Genomic DNA, 14,769 nt, shown 5'->3' on the forward strand with positions numbered 1-14,769 from the left:
AAGTTTAAAGTCATGTCTTTTTGTATGGCTGAGATAATATGGTATTAACTTTATTACATGAAAAAGTAAAGAATTGGCAGGGTAGGATGAGTCACTGTTGATAGCAGCAGTTTTGAAATTCCCATTTATGGCTAATTAATTACCACCAATTTGTGGAATTTGTGTTCACAAGTTAAGAAGGATTTGAATCTGTACTCTACCTGGTATTTGGAAATCACACTGGAGTTCTGAAATGCTGATAAAATGGAACCAATGATACATTCTTGAAATTATCGTTTCACCCATAATGCAGTTTGGCAGCCTATAGCAATGGGCCACACAGTCAAAGCAAGGTTGATTAGTTATCGGTTACAATAATAACATCAGAGTGGGGCTGGACTAAATGGTGTATATCAGTGGCATGAAACATTTATAGAGTATGATGCATTCAATCTAAAACTGCAATAAGTACTACTTAACTAGAGCTCCTTTGCTCATTTGAAATGACACCTAGTGCAAGGATATTGAGTGGTTATTAATCTTTTGAAGCTATCATGAACTCAACATCAAGTTCAAAATGAACTAAAAATTGTCCTGAAATACCATTTTGTTTCTTCAGTTTTTGCCTGCGGATATATGGCAAACCATGGAAAGCAATACCAAGCTCAGTGAACTCACTTTAAACCCAGTAAAACAGACTTCGACAGCAGGCAGGTTCGTTGGTGCACAGCATTTGGATTGAAACACAATTATGACCGACTTCACTCATTGGTCTCTGACTTGCTGCTGGTATGAAATTTCAGAACATAGAAATTGCGTATTGCAGCATTTTCATTGAGAATATAATCATGCGGGCCTTTCTTTAGAAACCAGTAGAGTGTGAAATGACTCCATTCTCGCTGTTGTCTGCAAGACAAAAGAAATTCAGAAAAATATATAGATATCATTAGTACGGATGCATTTCTGAAAGGCAGGCTATATGCGTTATACAACGAGGACTCCAGCTAAATCTACAGCATGTTCAAGAGTATGACAGCTGTTAACAGCAGCATATTCAAAACAATTTCTGAAATATGTATATATTAACATTTAGGTTTGTGTGTGGCGCAAGTAGACTGTGTGGTAAAGTTTACATGAATTTGGGAAACGGCTCATTTGGTTGGCGTGGTTCCCAATATGGGAGTACTTCCATGTGCTTCAGTTTCTAAATCTAATTCATCTCACACTTGGGACCAGGTTTGTACGTTTGGATTTCGTTATATGTCTAGAGCAATGCTGCAACACCACATTTTAGCCCATTGCTCCCACAGTAAATTTTGATTTCCCCGGACAGTCTGTTCTTTCTGCCACCAATTTCCAGGATTTGACACACCTGGTAAAATATGGTTTCAAGCAACTCTCATATAGCATGGACACTTGATAACTTACCTTAGGGGCCTAGAAACAGAAGAAACTGCAACCCTGTCAAAGACACATTTGAAACCATTGTCATATCCCTGAGACCAGAATCAAAAGCAGGGAGGACAAAACCCAGTCTTGTGTGAGACTGCAGTGTCTGCAGGTTTTTGCGGTTTCCTTTCAACTAGCAGCCATTTTGAGCTTTGCAAAGTATAAGTGTTGACTCTTTAGTCAAGCAATGACTTAAATAAAGCATTTGAGTGTTGAATCTGCTAAATTATTAGCCCCCCAGAACTGTAGTTTGAGATCCCTCTTCAAAAGGACTGCATTGTACCTGCAGTGTTCAGTACCACCAACAGATGGTGGTGTTTCATGCAAAACCAACAGAGAGACCATATGCTGTGTAACGTTCCAAGTTCATGGGCAAAAACAAATAAATGAATGAATAGAGGTTTCTTTTACGCATACCCCACATCACTCTTCCTGATGTGTGATACTTCAAAAAGAGGGTTTGTTTCTTGTTCACATGCCTTTTCTTTGTAGATACAGCAAAGTGATGTTAGAGGCATTGGTACTACATGTAAAGGACTGGCACCTAAAATAGCGATGGTATGACCCTTAATTTACTCATGTGAAGCTAATGAGGCCCAACTTCCTGCCAGGTGTTGGCTTTTACAACGTCTGCTGGCCTTGAGCAAGACATCATGTAAAGCAAGTTTCATCTTTGCTGCCGAGCTCCTCCCCCTCTGCTACAATGGAAACATTGCGATTTATCATCCACGGCATCATCGCGAATCATGTTGTCATGGAAATCGAGGACAGCAACAAATACCTTAAAGGAAATTGCTATGGGAAAAACGGTTATGAGAAAAGTTGGGCTTGTACGCTACATGCGGAGTGGAGGGGATTCTGGGAAGGGGGTTTGGAGTCGTTTTTCGTCCCCACCCCCCCTTCTGTCTGGAAGACATTCAGCCTTCTCCAGCAGCTGCCACCCTTCAAGGTTGTTGGGTGGGGCCAGCAAAACAGAAAGAAAAAAAGGGCAAACACAGACCAGTGTGGCTAAAATAACATTCAATCTCAAGTTTTTTTTTTTCCCCCTCTCTCCTTTTATTTTCTAGTCTGACGTTGTGCATGGAAAATGTTACGTTTAAGCACACCCTTACTTGCTATATCCATATATGTAGAATACATTGACCACCCAAAGTATGACCTAGAAAAACACCTATTTATTCCATCGTGAGCTAATATTCTTAGGATATTACAGAGGGCAGGGAAAATACCAGTCAGAAGTATTACTCTGAATAGAGATTAAATGTGAAAGTAATGAGTAGGCATGGACCATTTGCCTCAATCCTTTATTGCAAGTAGAAGTAGATGTGCGTCAGCCAAGTTATTGTAAGAAAGAATAGACTGATCCTCAATGGCCAGTACTATTATAAACAAGCGGTATCCTTACCCAGGTAACTTTAATAGAAGACTAATTAGAAGAATGAGGCGAAGGTGGTTTTAAAAAAAAAGTTAATCAAGGAAGGTTTTTTCTTTTTTTTTTTTTACCTGTATGACACTTAACCGCATTAGGCTGGAGTGGAGTCCACAGACTTGAGACAAACAGGTTTCTATCCGTTTCCCACATAAGAACCACTGAATTTGGATCCTGAGTGGCAGCAGTGAGTGAGTGATTGAAGGAAACATTTCTCTGACTTCTTTCCTTTGCTCTGTAATTACGGGCTGCTACCGTCCTGATTACAGGCTTTTGTGAGGCCGAGAGAAGAAAATGGAGCTCCCATGGAACGTACCCATCAATCTAACCCCACAAAATACATCTTTTTTCTTTCTTTCTTTTTTTTTTTTTTGCCGTGTCCGGAAACTGAACCTTGTTTGCTTAGTATGAGTTGACAGAAACCCCCCGTAAATCGTTTCTTAAAGACGATATGCTTGCTTTCTCAAGCCGCCAGGTCAACCTCATCCCTGCACCGTCACCTCGTACAAGCACAGTGCCTCTGTGTTCTTGCGTTCAGCAGGGTCAAGACTTTACAGTGTGAATTCACCTTCAAAATGAACGCATGTATGCACGTGTGCACACCCATGCATGCCAGCCCACATACAGTACAGCCCAGCAGCACACAAATACACATCCAGTGGGGGTCTGTTTTCCTCATGACCACCTGCAGTTATGGTCCCTATGGTCACATAAAAGCGCTGATGTCTTTATGATACAGTCTGACAACTGTGTTCTTTCGAGAGTGCACGTTTGGCATCATGGGGTATCCTGTCATATTTTGCGAACCGGGAACATGGTATACTTTAAGAGCAGCTCAAGAGCAGCCGATCTAGTGAGTGAGGGCCTGTGCCGAATCTCATGGCACCACTAAAGCGGAATGTTAATGGCTTCTTGGGCTATACAAACATGACCGTTACATTCATCCTGAGTGTACTTATGCCACTGTGATAAACGCAACTGTATCTAAACACACCAAAAAAGAAATATGTGACGACAGACACAGTTCACTTTCTTCTATTGGGAGTATTAACGTTCCCTCATATTCCCACAGCAAAGGTCGCACCAAAGTAAGAACTGTCTGTCCATGTACAGTAATGTGTTTCAGCACTTTGTCATTGTAATGTGTTTCAGCACTAACTCAGCAACATGCTACCCTTTGCTGTATGCTTTTCATTGTCCCAATCACTGCACATACTCTGGAAAACCTTAAAATGCCTTCTTAGGTGTTTGTACTTATTTTGTAGGGGACAATTCAATTCTGACAACTGAATAAACACAAAATTATAAATACAAAATTTCTACTCAATATGAATCGCAGAATATATGATAGATATAAACGTGCTTCATTTCAAGCCACTATATAGTGAATAACTATGTGTGTGTATGCTTTATACAATGCATTTTTTTCCGGAAAAGCATCAATTTCATCGGCAGGCTGCAGGCTGCCCTCCGATCTTTTTGCAGCCCAATGGCTGACAGCTTCTGCCCACATACACTGGCTCCTCCGCATGTTAACCAGTTGTGACGTTTCACTGACCTCACCCTGCTGTTAACAGTTGCAGGACAAAATCAAACATGTTCCAGGTTAATATATATAATTTTCATCTATTTATCTATCATAATGTAATTCAGCAGAGTTATCAAGTTTGATGAGGGCATCAAATTTATTATGCTGTCAGGTTGTTTATGTAGCCCACTTTTTGTATGCCGACAATACCAAGACACAGCATGCCTTCCTTCCCTTACTTAGCCTACGTCTTGTAGTGGTCCTTAGCCAGCGCCTTCGCGATTTAGCGGTCACGTGATCTTCATACCAGTTGCCGATTACCACCCGAACGCAAACACAACTATGTACGACTTAGTCACGTGCTATTTTTGGTTTTACGAGTTACGAGACCGACCCAAGAAAGCTGAAGTCCGACTCCAATGTCAATGGACTGGCTTTTGTGGTCCTTGGCCGTAAACGTTAGCTATAAGATGTATTATTTAACATTGGTTCTCGCGTAAACTACAAGTACTTGTCTAGCTGGTTTGAGTACAAATTCCCTCTTTAATTTGGTCCGAATTTCTCTTCAAGGCGTTCACGTAGCGCCTCGTCACTGTGAGGAAAGTTCTGGCAACAGGTGAGCTGGATAGCACGCGCTACCTTCCACTCAGTTTTTGATTATCAAAGTATTATAGTCGTTTTTTGGGGAGAACGAATTTCTATAGGCTATTAGATTTAATATGACCATAAAAAATGTATTTCAATCTCAGTAGACTAACGGGTGTTCTACCGCTATTCCTTCCAAGTCCCATTAGGCCTACTGAGGCCAGCTTTCAGAATTCTGAATTCAAAGACAAGTTTATAACAACAGTGCTGTTACGTTGTCGGAAAATGTATTCTTACCGTGAAGAGTGCCTGACCCGCAAGCGTAGAAATGTGTTACCACGGCGGCACTGGAGAAATTCCCTCTGGAAAAAATGTCTGTATGCTGTCATTGCATTTAGATCTACCATGCATCAAAAAAAGTTGCAAAGTCAACTAGGGTATATTTTAAACTTAATGCGTAGCCTACAGTTTTTCTTTTTTGTAAGGGGTAGGCCTACAGCGCTATATGGTTTTAAATACTACGCATTATGCTACGCATTAAACAAATTGAATGATTGTATTTTATACGTGGTAAGTTTGACCTAAATAGCCTACAGTGACAGCATATAGCCCTTTCCCACAAATATGGTATTTCTCATTATAATTGTGCCACACATTTCTACGCTTCTGGGTGAGGAACTCTTCATGGTAAGTAGAATTTTTAGGATGGTGACTCCGGCGTTGCTTGTGTTGAAAGTGCTGCAAGGGGGCACAGCGATATATTCGCTTGCAGTCACATTTGTCCTGAATGTAATTAAGTCAGGCATTCTGCATAGTAAAAATAAATTAAACTAAAACTTTGCATGGCGAAGCGATAAGCTAATGTTACTTTAACGCAGACCGCGACGATTCTGCTTTGTTGACATATTTATGGTATAGCATATAGCATTAAGTGAGGTTGGTTGTACTACGTTAAATACATAGGCCTACTAGTAGAGTTTGCTTTTTAGCATACTTTTTTACTACGAGCATCTATTGAGCTTACAGCAAGCAAGCTGACAGTAGGGTCATAAACTTATTTTGGTATGCTTCACATTCAGTTTAGGGTAGCCTATACTTAGTTTATGACTTCACTAATGGATGCTGTTTATTGTAATTAATAATACATGACCTTTGTTTTTTCTTATTTTTAAAGTTAGAATACTGAATTACAATATGCTTTTACATTCTGAATATTGATTTTCAGATATAACGCTTAGGCTACTGTATAGCAAATGAAAATGGTGATATAGCCTATCAGTTGGAATTAGAACTGCAGAAAAAGATTAGCTATTAATTTAAGCCTTGAAATGGCAAGACAGTGCCACAGTATTCTGTTCTGTAGGCCTATTTTAAGTTTGTTTACTGGTTGACTGATCTCCGTTTTATGATGTGAACAATAGATTCCATTGTGAACACGAACATGCAGTGCAAGTTTGATAAAAATGTGACATTCATTGACCTGCAGAATAAATATGTTTGCGATTGGAGTGGACCAGGACCCCTTCAAAAGTGCAACATTCCCTTGTGCTTCCTCTGTGCCCTAACATCCCAGATTGTACTTTGAAAGCTGCTCACTTGAAGGTTAGTCTACCTCCATTTCTGCTGGACAGGTTGGCCTATTTCTGAAGTGGTATTCATTCACATGCCGAGTATATCAACTACCTGGCCAGTGGTACCTCGGTATCAACCATGCCTTGCTATGAGCTGTCTCTAACAAACTCTTAACAAACCGGTGCTTCATTCAACACATGTAAGTCCAGAAAGACAGCATTAAAGCATGATATACTTTGCGTTGCAAAGGAATTAATTGGAGGGGATTGAATGACAACTTGGACCAGATAGACGGGTGTGAGTCCAGCCATCAGATCCAAGCAAAATAACATCTCATTCCTGTATGATGATTATTTTCCCACAAAGCCGTGAAAAGTAAGGTTTGTCTGGACTATATCATCCGCATTGCACAGTGCATACAATAGGGACTGTATGTACTCTAAAAGAGTTGATTTAACACACTGAAAATTCTATGTGGGAATTTTCCAAAATGGGGTTTCAGGAAAGGATGATCCTGACCATGGTTAACCACCTGGCTAACTGCCCAACATCCAGCAACCTCTATTATTACAGCTATACTTATCCCACATATCGTTTCTCTTCTTATTTGGATTTTTCTTCGTCCTTCCAACTCCCTGTCTTCACCCCTTATCCCAATTTGGGTGTGACTGCTATTGGACACAAACCCAAAGTGTCTAGTAATTCCAGCATAATGCTTCTCTTGTGCAAATAATCACCTTAAAGGCCTGGAGTTTCCATTTGCTAACTTCAACTTAAAGAAAATACCATACTCTCCCATGACATCATTTAGTAAATTAACACAATGCAGGAACATACAGATAATAACCACCTATGACACAGTAATGTGGTGTGTGTAGCTATAATTTAAGCAGTTCTCCAGTGTCACTTGGGCACAGTAATTCCAAAATCCTTGCAGTGCTTTTCGTTTGTGGGAATATGCAGAGCTGAAACTCTTGGAAAGGAGTCATGCGGGGATTTTTGGCTTGACTCAAGGGACCAGTCCATCAGGGAAGCAGGTCAGTGTGACCGGAGGACAGCACAGAGAAACACCTGCCCTCCCCTGCCCCCTTTGTGGAGCTTCTGGAGCAGAAGAAGCCAGTCTCAGCCATAGGACATGGACATTTGGGCAGACCAACTGGAGAGATGGTGCAATAAGGCAGGGGAGAAGACCCTCAAGTACAGGACAGAGATCTATGTGCAGGAGGGGTATATAAAGGCGAGTAAGTGAAGTACATAAGAAGCTGACTTAATAGGAAGAGAGTAATTTGAAGGACGAGTAGAAGTGGCTCATACATCATTGGTGGTTTGTAAGAGAAGATGTGAGTGTAAGACAGTCTTGTCTTCCCGAACGTTCGCAATTGGATAAGCTTTCAGGAAAAGATAGAGTGGTGCTGTGGGACCTGCCCCATGAGTAATGGTGCATGCAGTTATGTAACCTTACAAGACCTGGAGTGTTACGGGGGTAAACATGAAGACAAATAGCTGTGGATACGTTCACCAGTGTGAACGATCACCTGTGGCCAGAGCTCTCTATTGATGTAAAGTCAGGAACTAATTCTTCAGCTGTAATATATCCGTCAGTAAAGGCAAACATATTCATCACTAGATGAACGCATTCAGAGAATTGTGGATTCACACGTGTTGTGCCTCTGCTTGAAATAAGCACCTGCCTCTCCTAAGTAAAGCCATTTCCTTGCTGAAAATTCCAGTGTTAAGATTTATTGTTGCAAGTGAATTCTAGGACAACTGTGAATGGAAACTCGGTGCCCCAACTCAGGCAGATTACACCCACTCACCAAATTTTTCAACATTATTTCACATTTTGTACTGTTTGGGAATGGACAGTCAAGTAAACCTGCAGAGTGTTCTTAGTGACAAATTCCAGAATAGACAAACCCACACTCCAAACTAGTTTAGTCTTTTTCAACGTTTTTATTTTTTCTGTTTCGACTTTGGTTCAAAAAAGTACATTCCATATGGTTACAAACAGTTTCCCCATCGAGTAATGCTCTACGCACACAAATATGACAAAAAAAATAAAAAAGGTCATTTTGTGTCGTGGCTTTCAAACTTATTGTGACATTACAGTGTTACTGGTTATTGGAATCAGTCAACCTGTTTCGGTCAACAAACCAAATGCTACCTACACTGTTTCCAGATGTAGATTAAAAGCAAGCAAGCGAAACAAGCTGGCTACTTGGTTCATGTCTTTTGTTTAGCTAAACAGGTTTTGGCAGGCTATTTGTAGTGGCTTAATTTATATATATAAAATAAAATTAAAAAATCATCAAAGAGTGACCTCAGTTTGTTACGCCCTCCCCACCTCTCCCAAACTTTGACCTTCACAGTACTCACGCAAAGAAAACATTTAATACCACTGTAACATATTTTGAATGATTAACAATTGTCTAAACATTTCCAAATTATTTAATTCTTTTTCTGCACCACCTCTGCTCAGCAGTTGCTCATCATAACTGCACTGTGTTAATGATACTATTGCAACTTTTTCTTTTTTCATCAGTTATCATAATTATCACAAAAATAGTAAAAAAAAAAAACAGAAAAGCTAGTCAAAGGTAATTTGATACTTTTTAATTGGCCATTTGAGTATGATTTCCTTCTCAATTCCATTCTACTGCACTGAGTGAAGACCCCGCATTATAACCATGCAACATTGTAAAAACAGTTGCTTTGTACAGCAATAGCTCTATACTTCCTTTGGCAGTGCTCAAAAGTAGTACAAATTGTACTGAGGGTCTCAGGCTAATCACATAACTGTAGCATGCTTTTTTTTTTAACGATGTTGCAAATTTGCAACTGGGTCCCTGGAGGGTAAAAATGTTGCACATTAGTCTGTGCAATTCCATCAATCAACCCCCCTTCTTTCTTTAACTTTGTTGTACCATCAACAGGTGTCGTGAAATCATTTATAAGTGAAATCGTTTATCAGATTTCTTCTGTTTGTTACAAAGGTCAGAAGCTCACTTGGGTGCAATCATTCCCTGTGCAAAGCATGTCACTTTGTGGTCTTTGGGCCTTAATACTGCCATATGATGAGTGATATTAACTCTGCAGTGTCAAGAGAATTTAATGCAAGAAGTCAATCCAATGTTGACTGTTTTGGGAGCTTTAGCAAAGATGAGCATAGCATCTTTCTGATGAAACTCAAGCAAAGGAATTAAAGCTTTTTTTTAGTACAATAGTCACAACAATAAAGAACATTAATATAAAAATGCAGTACTCTATTTTCTTACAGGATGAAAGGCTATACTATTCTACGAATACAAATGATGTCTTTTTTGATTATATATTTGTCTATACATGGTCCATATACATTCATTTTACATTTTCAAGAAGACAATTCTAAGGCGTAGTGGCAGTGCAGTCTATGGTCTTGCACCTAGAGGAAGTTGCAGTTTGGTGAGATAATAGCCCTTTTTTGTTTGTATTACTTGTCAGAAATGGATGCTGTGCCAAGTTTGCCCAAAAAGTCCCCTATAATTAGTCAAAAGCTCATTGGAGACATTTACCCATCTGGAGCTCAATTCACTTGATATTCACCTGCTAAAAAGTAATTACAAGCTTGATACTATTAGCGATTGCACTATTTTGAACTGTTAGCATTTTAGAAGGCAAAATACATATACAAGTCATTAGGTTCTAATGGTATTAGGTTTGTAATTATTGATTAGCAGGTAGATCCAGGTTTCAAGTGAATTCTCATGTTTGCAGTTGATGATATTTTCATTGTAGGCCCCTCATGACACTTCATGATCTGCTTTGGTCAGTTCATAGGATTTCAGACACAAGTTATAAAAATAAAAACAATTAGATTCCACCCAAAAGTGCCAAAAAGTATCAATTTTTACTTTGAGAAGCTTTACTGTCTTACCCACCCAAGCAGTTTCTTTAATCTTTTGCATGGCCAATTGATCTGTAAAAAAACAACCCATACTGGTTGCATTTACTTTTCCCCCATTGTTTTGCTTTTCTGCAGTAACAATGTGTTGTATACAAGTTCCCAATGAAATTGCGCATAAAAAAAGCTAAGAATGGTTAGCACTGCAATTGTTACATTTCATCTGGCTTCAATCATTTATCAATACAGTATGAAAGTGAGTTTTTTTTGTTTTGTTTCATTTTTGGTCATTACAGTTTTAAGTAACAAGGTTATCACAGTTTTGGTAACTTACTGAGTTCATGCTAAGTTAAAGAGTTAGTCCCACATGTGTTTTGAGCTTTTTTTTGTTGTTGTAAAAAAAGAATTGATTCTTTGGCATCATTCTTGTCTCAGTCGAAGGCCTGGAAGCAGTAGACACCGAACAGCTTGTGCTTCTTGTCGGGGAAGCCGACAAAGCGGACGGCTGCCTCTGTGGGGCTGCAGCGTCTCCTGGGGTTGGAGATGGGGTAGCGCACGCTGCCGTCGGCCAACCAGCCTGCGTCGCATCTGTCGTAGCCCAGGAGCTTCCACGCGGCGAACATCTGCCCCACCTTGGCGATCTCGGAACCGTCGTTCTCGCAAGCCTGGACAGCCTCGTCATACGTGAACTTTGTCATATTGAAGCCGGTGTGCAAGTAGTAGAATCGCCCTGAAAGATCAAAAAAACACAAATGCTAGTTTGTCGGAATGCTGGCTTAAGTGGGAAAATGATGGGGAATATGGGAGGATGTTCCCATAATTACTGTCTTTTCTGCTGTAACACCAATGATCAGTTTAAATGGGCTGAATGGCCTGTTCATCCTTATGTTCTTGCATTCCAAAGTCATTCCCAAAAAACCAGCTCATGCTCACCTTTGAAGTGGGAGGTGAAGCAGAAGACATCGTAGCGGCTCTTGGTCTTGTCACGCAGGCCATAGTTTCTCACTCCGGGGACGGTGCTGTTGCCTCCGCAAGGTCCACGGGGATTGGTGATGGGGTACTGCACGGAGCCGTCGTTCAACCAGCCGGCGTTGCACCAGTCGAAGCCATCCTTCCAGGCCTCGTAGAGCTGGTCAAAGTTGGCCACCACAGCGTCTTGGTCCAGGCAGGCCTTCTCGGCGTCATGGTAGTTCAGGTTGTAGCGGCCCAGTCGTGGGGAGTAAGGGAAGACTACACCTGAGAATTAAAGGAACAGAAAATGCCATTACATTAGCTGCTTTATTGTGTTTAAAGGTAACAGACAAAACATGAATGGGCAATAAGTTAAGTTATTTGTGTGTGTGTGTGTGTGTGTGTGTGTGTGTCTCAAGATTTGAGAACTTTTATGTAACCTTATTTCCCTGAAAGGAAGCAGCCGGAGTCATAAATTCAGCAAAATGATCTCAAGGGATTGAATTTACATTGAAGTGTTCAGTAGCCTGCAAAATACATACAAGGTATGGAGAGACATCTTGTTTTGTGATTAAAATGGCACCGTTTGATCCACTGGTCATAGAAGTTGAGTAAGGGGACCATTTGCAATGATAAACATTGCCTGTTAAGATAAGAATAGAATGCTTGAAGAAGAAATTGGAAATACAGCCTGACTATGGCAAGCATCAAAGGCAAATTCCCTTTTCTCACCCAGCCAAGTGCCTGGTTGAGGTTTAAAGACAGGCCAGGTATGTCATCTTATCAGATTAAATAAAAAAGATCTAGCACTGATTCTTGGCAATATGCTACTTGAAATATGATATTTTATGAGGTTGATTGTTTTGCATTAGTGGCTCTCATGTTGGTTTAGCAACACAACAGGACAACATGATTATTGTTGCATGAAGTCTATTCCGCTTCTGTGCATCTTATTTTCAATCTGTTAACATTAACACAGGAACATGCACGCAATAAAGAGTAATCAAAGTTGTCTGTTTTTTTCTGTAGTAAGCTTATTGAGAAACATTTAGAAAAGACCAGGGTTTGAGACACTGGAGTTTGATATTTGGGGCCTTTTATCTAATGGGAGCATTTTTCCATGTCTGGCCTAACTGCTTTCAGCTCTGTTGGAATAATTATCTCTTCAAGGGTAAATTGCGGTACCATACAGCGAAAGCTCCTGTCATCATTGGTCTTGATCTGGAGGGACTTTATAACTAGGCCCCTGAGCTGAAAACACCTGTTTCTGTGGGAGCGCGGAATACTTTCAGTATCCAGCTGCACAGCGAGCCGTATTATCAGAGTTACAGAGAGGACGAGGCCTTTGTTTTCTGACTGAATCTCCCATTGGACTGACAGCCGGACATCTGTTTGGTTCTTTTGAGGTGGGAGGTCAAGCGGTAGCCCCCTGATGCTGAAAAATCCTGACACCGCGACCCTCTAGAGCAGTGTACCATTCCAGTGTTGTATCATTCCAAAAGTAGAGGGATTTGAAATGAGGACCGCCTCGCATATTTTCATTTTAATTGAGCAGGCTCACAGCTGGCCAGTGTCTGTTTATACTATTTATAATGAGGTCACTAGGATGGGCCCAGGAGGACTGCCCTGAAGCATTAAGCGTATTATGCTGGACTGGTCCCCAAAAACTATGAACCTGTAAAGCAGAATATGACGATTCCACATACGGTATTGGTGACTAGGTTTACTTTAACGGCGCTTGCTGAAAATCTGTAGCCGTGTCAGTGTGCCTGTGTCACATTTTTATTAAGTCCAGCAGTCTGGCTTCTAGTTCTGCTCCCCAGCCGTGAGATTGAATAACAGAAGGACTTTGGTGGAGACTCATCACCCCTGGTTATAGCGTGCATTTTCACTATAAAGACAGTGTTTTTTTGGAAAAATTTGAAGATTAAAGCCATACTTTTTATTATAGTTGTAGCCCTTATTTAAAAAAGAATGGGGATTTTTATGTTAGGCAAGCAATGGAGGAGAGGGAAAGGCATTTTCTTGTATATGAGCCATCATGTGAACTTTACACCAGACGTTTGGAAAGTAAACTGAACAGAATATGCCTGAGGGAGCTGTAATGGAGCAACAAATCAAGTGTCTGGTCTGTGGCTGTTTTTTTATTTTTATTTTTTTTAATGTAAAAGAACAGCCAACTGGAGGATACAGTGGCAGATTGACTTTATTATGCCAAAGCCTTTTTAGGCGGAACTAGAATGGCCATTGTTTGATCAAATGATTGCATTAGTGGAAAAGATTGAGTAAGAAATAAAGGGGTCGTAGTCAGTGATGAAAGGGACAGGGAAAGGGAAAGGGTCTGATGGAACTTACCTGTGAGCTCCAGGGACACCACATCGGTAGCGTCATCCATCCCGTCGATGACCTCGCACTTGTATTTTCCGACGTCCTCCAATTTGACTTCGCTGAAGACCAGGGAGGCGTCATTCTCGTCGGTCTCCTGCAGGTGCACGCGGCCCTGGAAGCTGCCGTAGCTCTTCTTGTGGAAGCCCATGGCCACCAGCACGTCGATCTCCTTGGAGAGGTCCGGTGAGAGCTTGGTCCACTTGATTCTCATCGTGTTGCCGCCAAAGGAGTCCTCGATGTCACGGTCCAGCCTGCAGGGCAGGGTGGCATTGCCTCCTCGAATCGTGGTGATTTTGGCCTGTTTCGTGACTACTGCGAGGTGGGATTCCTCATCTGGAAATTTGAAACAAAACATGAGATTGGTCAACAAAATTGCTTAAATGTTGCCAGATCTGCCAATCTCGTTTATTAGCGGGTAGCATAACGAGAGGAGTTGCACCGATGAACGTTAATTTAAAACAACACCTGTTGCGTTTGAACACTCCGTGGCAGGTTTCAGATAAATTAGTTGACTTCCAGCTGTGTTCAGCTACATCTGTAAATCTTTGGATGTGTCTGAACGTTTCCTATTTAAGGTGCTCCTTGCCATTTTAAGTGTGTCAGTAAATCGCAATTTGACCAGGAAACAAATTCCAGTTCAGTGAGGTCTGTTGTTGCCGTACCTTGTGAACTTTATTCAAGTAAGTTGATTAACGTAGCTCCAGAGAACCCAGATTTTTGACCTTTCATCCCAACTCTGGCCCCCTACATAGAAACAAACAGCAGGGGCCACTGCCCCCAGGCTAAACATTGCTATAAATCTCGCTGCTGTTCACTGCTGTAGTTCATATGTTCTCAGTGTTAAAAAAAAAACAAAAACAACTTTTTTTTTTCTTTCAAATTCTAGTAGTTATTGCACATCGGAATGTATTTATACACATTACTGACGAACTTCCTTTAGTTAGTTAAAGACTCTTGGGCTTTTATGGACCTCTGGGTGTAAATCCCAGAAAGTAACTGAAGAAGAGC

The 14,769-nt window shown here is 40.8% G+C and overlaps 1 protein-coding gene and 1 long non-coding RNA gene across 5 annotated transcripts in view; one reads left to right on the plus strand and one right to left on the minus strand.

Annotated features, from left to right (window-relative positions):
* Positions 1-4,734: 4,734 nt before the first annotated feature.
* On the plus strand, positions 4,735-10,945 carry LOC118206673. Of its 3 annotated transcripts, none has more exons than XR_004761225.1 (4): positions 4,735-5,001; positions 6,457-6,572; positions 7,506-7,783; positions 10,858-10,945. It is a non-coding gene; the product is annotated as an uncharacterized LOC118206673 (long non-coding RNA). The 3 variants fall into 3 exon arrangements; XR_004761226.1 differs by having other exon boundaries at positions 4,736-5,001; positions 7,557-7,783; XR_004761227.1 differs by lacking the exon at positions 7,506-7,783 and having other exon boundaries at positions 4,739-5,001; positions 10,858-10,944.
* Positions 8,476-14,769, minus strand: part of LOC118206665 (hyaluronan and proteoglycan link protein 1-like) — a 30,401-nt gene continuing 24,107 nt past the window's right edge. For both annotated transcript variants that reach the window (XM_035379624.1, XM_035379623.1), the window contains 3 exons: positions 13,729-14,094; positions 11,356-11,658; positions 8,476-11,152 (listed from right to left, as the gene is read on the minus strand). In XM_035379624.1, the coding sequence (XP_035235515.1) occupies positions 10,854-11,152; positions 11,356-11,658; positions 13,729-14,094 (968 nt within the window). In that variant the 3' untranslated portion in view covers positions 8,476-10,853. The remainder of the gene's footprint in view (positions 11,153-11,355; positions 11,659-13,728; positions 14,095-14,769) is intronic.

This window comes from Anguilla anguilla, chromosome 10 (assembly GCF_013347855.1).
Source record: "Anguilla anguilla isolate fAngAng1 chromosome 10, fAngAng1.pri, whole genome shotgun sequence".
In the NCBI taxonomy this organism is placed as follows: Eukaryota; Metazoa; Chordata; class Actinopteri; order Anguilliformes; family Anguillidae; genus Anguilla; species Anguilla anguilla.